The sequence below is a fragment of the Triticum aestivum genome, chromosome 5D, assembly GCF_018294505.1.
Source record: "Triticum aestivum cultivar Chinese Spring chromosome 5D, IWGSC CS RefSeq v2.1, whole genome shotgun sequence".
Classification (NCBI taxonomy): domain Eukaryota; kingdom Viridiplantae; phylum Streptophyta; class Magnoliopsida; order Poales; family Poaceae; genus Triticum; species Triticum aestivum.
The window spans coordinates 25,591,772-25,599,198 of NC_057808.1; the positions used below are offsets into that span (position 1 = coordinate 25,591,772).

The following is a 7,427-nucleotide window of genomic DNA, read 5'->3' on the forward strand; positions in this document are numbered from 1 at the left end:
AACGTCAATCTACAACACGGTAATGTTCAAACCCTTGAAAAATACTAACAATTCTGGATCGGAAAAATTCTCGATTTTCCACGGGATGTAGATCGTCCAGTCTAGAGCATAATTGAATTTCAAACACATATCTTTACATTCATACTTATGCATAGTTAGTCGTCTACTTAGCCGTACGCATGACATCAATCTAATTGGCATGCATGATGCCGCTTATAGTACTCTCATTATGGGAAGCCTAATGAATTGCATGAGAAAATGACTATGTGCAAGGTCCTCATCAAGAAAGGCAAAGGAAATTCGCTCAGGTGTTTTGTACCGTGAGAATTCTACCAAAATAAGATGTTAGCTAACATCATGTTTATATGCTCGAGCGAAATCCTCGGTAATAAGATGTTAATTACCAAAGATCTATGGAAGTACCATGGCAACAGTGGCAGAGCTACTTGCATGGTTGATCCCCCAAAGAAAAGATGCATATTTTCTGAGTTAATTGTAAAGAACAACCACATTTGCGGCTAGGTTTGCGAAAAACCACCAAGTCGTTAATCCATTACAAAAATCACTGTGTTCCCACTAATTCTTTTGTAGAAAGCACTTATCGCTCACTTCTGACAGATGGGGATTGTAAGGTGCTTTTTGTAGGATGATTCTCTAGTATCAACACGTACGTGGGTTATATATGTATGCACAAACCAGCTGCCACCCATCCCTAGGTAGAAACTACTAACAAGGGTAGCATGTTGCTATTCATGTGCTTCGCGAGTACGCACCGGCACCGAGTATGTCTCAACAATATATCTTATTCATGGTGCAGTAACTAGGATGACGCTCATGGCGCCACAACAAGTTCTCGTCGTGAAAAACCTCGTATGTGATGCGACATATTTAGATGGTTTCAATGAAAATATCCATATAATCGCTCGAAATGCATGGAAATCGTACCGTGAGATGACCGGAACTTAACAGTCAACTCTGACAGCTAGTGATAGTTCGTTACATGCGACAATGGTTTGAATCGTCAATCTACAACACGGCAATGTTCAAATCCCTGAAAAGTACAAACAATTCTGGATCAGAATAATTCTCCATTTTCCACAGGATGTCGACCTCCAGTCTAGAACATAACTGAATTTTAAACACATTCATTTACTTCATATTTATGCATAGCCAGTCATCTACTTACTAGCTTGCTCGTGTCGGCTTCTAACAGAGATCACCATCATACCCGTCCACAAAAATCTAGCCAGATCTCTAGCCTCGAACCCAACATAAACATGTTTATGGACCGAAATAATTCTTCATTTCCACACGCATAATACTTGTGTTCTAAACCATATCTAAATGTGCAAATATGCACCTCGAGTATACATACCCATTAGCCAGCCGTCTTCTATTCACTCACACTCAAGGTCGCCACGCCATCCACCCATCAGCCATCTGAAATGCCGTCCATACACGTCTCCATACAACAACTAACTCCAAATAGCAACAATATGGTGTTATGATATGATTGTACGGGCATGCATATGTTGGCCCCTGAAAAATTGTAGGGACAACTTGCAAGCTAAAATAGTTTCAGCGAAGATAAACTGTTTAGGATAAGGATATGAATGGTCGATCTTCGATGATACACTACCACGTGAAGAAGACTAATAGATATATATGTCAACTGAAACATTTAAAAACGAATGCCAGATGGCTTGGAGCAAGGGAAAGATGCCCATAGAAGAAACCAACATATTGAATTATTCAGTGCATGGCCGATGGAGGAAGCTAGTACCAACTGGCATATTTTTTTGTGGTTCTTCCTATGATGATTGTCTGGTATCATCAAGTGGGTTATGTATGCTTGCACAAGCTAACTGCAAGTTTGAAACCACCCTAGCCTAGAAACTATCAACAATAGTACGTACCATATGATATAACTACATCTGCTTCATGGCATTTAGACGACTCACCGGCCTATTTTCAGAGTGATTTCCGATGGTTTCGGTGAAATCATTCATGTAACGCCCAAAAATAGGTGACATCATGTTATACTCCCTCCTCCATTCCGGACGAAGGCCCAATAATTTTACCGTAGGATGACCATAAACCATCGGTCAAGTCTCGCGGAAACAACCATAGTTCCAGTTGTCAACCCAAAACGCGATAACGTTCAAAGCCCCGAACATGAATATCTCCGGACCAGAATAATTTTATTTTGGCATGACACCGATCGTTCGGTCTAGAACACAACCGAATCTCCAAACACGCGCCCACTTATCTACGCATAGCAAAGTCGGTCCACCCGCTCTATCTAGTGTCCGCTTCTACATTGTGATCGCCGTCCTGTCCGTTCACGAAAATCTAGTCAAATCTCCGGTTCTCGAACCTAACATAAACACGGCTACCACGGACCAGAATAACTCTCCATTTGCACGCGATGTCGATGTTCTAAACACATGAAAACTGAATTTTCAACACATCTGCATTTATGTATGCAGCCGTCTCCTGCTGCTTCACTCAAGGACGCCACGCCATCCACGCATATCCGGTGGCGGCAAACGCCGTCCAGGTTCAACGAACGCCGTTCCCCCCGGTCCACCAGCGCCAGCCGCCTCCGGCCGGGCCCACCCGCAGCGTCACGGTGCACCGTGCACCGCGCCTTCCTGCCGAGCGGCCCCCCTCCCCGCAATCTCCTCCACCAACCTCTCTCCTGTATAAAGCCTCGCGGCCTCCGCCGGCCTCCTCCTCCCACCAGTTCCAGGACAAGCAGCAGCGGCCGCCACTTCGTCCAGCTCCGGCTCCAGAAGGATCACTTCGCTGTCAAATCGGTAATACCACGGTGAAATTCGCCTCTTTTCCGTCGCCCTTCCCTTGGATTCGTCGGAGATTTCGATTGATGTGTCCGCGCGCCGGAGGGTAAAACAGAGTTCTTGATTTGTGTAGCTCGTCGACGGCGGGATGGGGGAGGCGTCATCTCCGGCGATCGCCAAGGATGTCACCGAGGTGAGCTGATTTGTCTCCCTGGACGCGCCAGTGTTTGGGGATGGCCGGCCGGTCGGATATGGTTTGGTGTGCTGATTTATTCTCTGTATTGCGATGTAGCTGATCGGGAACACGCCGCTGGTGTACCTCAACAAGGTGACCGACGGGTGCGTGGGGCGCGTCGCCGCCAAGCTCGAGTCCATGGAGCCCTGCTCCAGCGTCAAGGACAGGTCAGCTATGAACCCTCTGTTTTTTCTAGATCCCCATCCATGTTCTGAGGACAGAGGCCCTGGTTTGCTCTCTAGATTTGAGCTGAAGATTCGTTACTTGTGCTTGTGCAGGATTGGATACAGCATGATCACCGACGCGGAGGAGAAGGGGTTCATCGTCCCAGGCAAGGTGGGTAAAATCGACCCCTCCCCCTACCACTCTTTTGGTGTGTTTCCCCTGTTTTGTTGTACTCATGCAATTTTACAACAGTTTGGCGTTACCAACGATGATTTGGGCTCCCTGGAATAGAAGTACTTATTACCTGTGATTTTGGTAGTACTGTATGTATTAGCTGTGACCTGGCCGGCTTCAGTTAGTTCAGTAGAGAACACAGGTCAAGGGAATTTAGCATCTAGTCTCTTCTAATTGGGTTAAGTAGTCAGGTCAAGACGTATGCAAAAGAAATTAGGGAATTGCCTCATTCGGCGCTAAGAATTTTTCGTTCTTCTTCTCAGTGTTGCCATACATCTCTACTGGAACTAGAGATACATATCTGGCACTATGAATTCTATGGTTCAGGGATATGGCATTGATTTGCAGTACTATTCTATTCATTTCCTCCTGCACCAGCTCCTAGTTGTTTGACTTGCACAGCTGTTTTGCGTTGGCATTTAGGTCAACCCTTCACCAACATATAGGTTCAGCTTTCACCTGAACCAAGTAGTAGTAATTTGGAGCCTCTCTGTTTAATACGTGCTTCACGATCCCTTTCATGAACGATGATATGATATGCTGCCCCCTATTTGGTGCTAGGGATTTTTCATGTTCCATTTCAGGGTTGCCAGTTGACCATTTCTACTAGAGTTGTATATATTCCACGGTGTCTGGAATCTATGGTTCATTTATATGGCCTTGATTTGCACGGTATTATTCGTTTTCTCCTGCACCGGCACCTAGTTGTTTGACTTGTCCAGCTGCTCCGCGTAAGCATTTACGTCAACCCTTCACCAACAACACCTTACACCTGAACTAAGTATATTAATCTAGAGCCTCTCTATTTAAATACTTACCACGCCTTCCATGAATCATGACATGCTGCCCCTTGTTTGCAATCTTAAAGATTAATACTTGTGCACCTGGCCATTTTATTCATGCTGACAAGTTGTTTTATAGCAAGCACTTTCTGCAAACTTTTTTGTAAAGCTACGTTTACTAAAAAATTCAGATTACTAGGATGTTGGTTTGCTGATATTTTGCTTTCCATGTGAATGGTTTTCCAGAGTGTCCTGATTGAGCCAACCAGTGGCAACACAGGCATTGGGCTGGCCTTCATGGCTGCTGCCAAGGGTTACAGACTTGTACTCACAATGCCCGCATCCATGAGTATGGAGAGGAGAATCATCTTGAAGGCTTTTGGTGCTGAGCTGGTCCTCACCGACCCACTCTTGGGAATGAAAGGAGCTGTCCAAAAGGCGGAAGAGCTGGCAGCAAAGACACCTAACTCATACATCCTTCAGCAGTTCGAGAATGCTGCCAACCCAAAGGTGTAGCATAGTTTATCATTTGTGTTTGGACTTTGGAGATGTCTTTATGCCGTGTTTGATGTTTGCTTCCGAGCTCCCAGTTCTCAGGTTTAAATATTTCGTGCAGATTCACTATGAGACAACTGGGCCTGAAATCTGGAAAGGCACAGGAGGAAAGATCGATGGCCTTGTTTCTGGCATCGGGACAGGTGGTACCATTACTGGATCTGGAAAATACCTCAAAGAGCAAAATCCTAACATCAAGGTAAGCACTAGAAATCATTATGCACACTACGGTGTTAGCTGCCAACGTTGACCAACTAACATTTCTTCCTGTATGAGAAATAGTATCTGATTTTTTTGTGTTTTCTTATGTAAGCTCTACGGTGTGGAGCCTACCGAGAGTGCTGTCTTAAATGGTGGAAAGCCTGGTAATGTTTCCTTCTGTATCACATTCCATTTGTTCTAAGTACATTCAGTCACTAAATTCAGCTTATAATATCCATCAACAAAAATGGGTACCCCAACCACAATCACTAGAATGTCAAAAACCTGAGTTTCTCTTTTCACTGCCTTTGATTTGGCATGTGAAATGTCTTGTCAGCCCTATTCTAATATTAATAAGAATGCTGTGATGTTTAACCATTTCCAACGTGTACCATTTTGCGCCAAAGTATTCTGCTTTGATTCTTGACACTGCTTGTTCTGTACCAACAAGATTCAGTTATTTTTGAACAGGACCACACAAGATCCAAGGAATTGGAGCTGGTTTTATCCCTGGTGTCTTGGATGTTGACATCATTGATGAAACCATACAGGTGATTTTTCTTCTTGTACTAAGTAAAGTTGTAGAGAAGGCACTATATAAGAAAAATTTCGCCACATATCTTTTTGCTTAGTTGTTTCTAGTTTTTCAATCCTCCCGCGAGAATAGAAGTTTGCTGGATATTTCCTGTTTATCATTCCATATGTCTGCATCTTTTACCCTGGTGTAACCTTTGGTCCGTTCAAATTGTATGCCAGGTTTCAAGTGATGAGTCCATTGAGATGGCAAAGTCTCTGGCATTGAAAGAAGGATTGCTGGTGGGGTTTCTTTCGAACATTTATCTATTACTCCCTCTGTCCCAAAATAAGTGTCTCAACTTTGTACTAACAACTTTATTGTTAGTACAAAGTTGAGACACTTATTTTGGGACGAAGGGAGTATTAAGCAGTATCATGCACACATTTTTTTAATCCAATCTGTCTGTATGGATCAATCAGAACCAAGTGTTTGCATCAGCCATTGACTATCTAAATAATTGTAGGTTGGAATCTCTTCTGGTGCTGCTGCAGCAGCTGCAATCAAGGTTGCTCAGAGGCCTGAAAATGCAGGGAAACTCTTTGTTGTAAGTGACACATTTCCTCCTGGTAGTTTCTAGCATGCCTCTTTCCCCTGAAAATTCATCTGATCTACGTAATAAGCAAAACACAAATGAGTTGATGTAATGAACTACAGATTTATTTACTTTTGAATACCCTATAGGGAGATATCTGTACTTGTCAACTCTCATACTGCAAACTAGCCTATTCCACCAAGTGAAGAGAGGCTGCCTTTTAGCAGCAATCTCCATGTTGTATCCCTATGCTGACATTTCACTCATGTGTAGGTTGTATTCCCAAGCTTCGGAGAGCGCTACCTTTCGTCGGTGCTCTTCCACTCCATCAAGAAGGAGGCCGAGAGCATGGTGGTCGAGTGACCCTCGGGACTCCTCAAGCGCGCGAAGCTGTTCTCCAAAGCCAAATCCCTCCATTCGTAGGAGCCCTCCTTACAGAAATAAAAGCTTTGGCGTCCCTGCTAGTGTTGGTCTGACATCAAGCCCTGTCAAGCTTTAATCCCACTTTGTGTAGCAATGGGGAATACTTTGTGTTGGCCTTGTGGTGTTTAGCAGTTTGAATTACTTCTTGCCTGCCCTGTATATTGAACTATTCCTCTGTGGTCCATATGTCAGCCAGTGTGAAATAAAGCATCATGGTGCCCTTACATGTCTGAATCTTTGTTTTCCTTTTCTGAAACGGGGCTGACAACTATATAGTCGCTTGGAAAAAGAAACTGGTTCAGTCGAATCAATCTGGACCGTTGGATTGAAAACGTCAAGCCACGATTTGTTCAACAACCCACCACACCACGCGCACAGCCTTGGTTCGACGAGAGCAACTAGTTAATGAGCGCTTCTTCGGGAGCCTCGCAACGATCAGCGCCACTTGACGCGCTCTCAGCTATTCGCCACGTGTCGCGCTCTGGACGCTCCCTCCGGATTTTTCTTTCCGCACGCGTTTTCGGCTTTTTAAACAGTTTTTTTTGGTTTTTTCGACGTTTTGGTTTTTCCCCGGTCTTCCTTAGCTTTTCGATAAAAAAAATTTTGAAAAAAAAATTTTGCGCGAAAAAAACGCGTTTTCTTTTTTTCCCCTTTCGTGAAAGTCACGGTTTTTCTTCCGTGAGAGGCATGGTTGTGCTTTAGCGAGAGTCACGGCCGTGCCTTTTGGAAACGAAAAAAAAACGCGTTTTCTGTTTTTTTCTTTCGCGTGAGTCACGGCCCTGCCTCTCAGAAAGGAAAAAACAAAACGCGTTTTCTGTTTTTTTTTATTTCGTGAGAGTCACGGTTTTGCTTCCGTGAAAGGCACGAGAATCACGGCCGTGCCTCTCGGAAAGGAAAAAAAATATGCGTTTTCTGGGTTTTT

The 7,427-nt window shown here is 44.2% G+C and overlaps 1 protein-coding gene across 1 annotated transcript; it reads left to right on the forward strand.

Annotated features, from left to right (window-relative positions):
• Positions 1-2,696: 2,696 nt before the first annotated feature.
• LOC123119189 (cysteine synthase-like) lies at positions 2,697-6,729 on the forward strand (the record flags this gene model as incomplete). The annotated part of the gene is given in 11 exon segments (XM_044538900.1): positions 2,697-2,819; positions 2,935-2,994; positions 3,094-3,203; positions 3,315-3,372; positions 4,464-4,727; positions 4,834-4,971; positions 5,086-5,137; positions 5,445-5,524; positions 5,730-5,789; positions 6,014-6,094; positions 6,356-6,729. Coding segments are annotated over 11 exon segments (1,116 nt in total), but the record flags the coding sequence as incomplete, so codon positions are not given.
• Between the last annotated feature and the right edge of the window lie 698 nt (positions 6,730-7,427).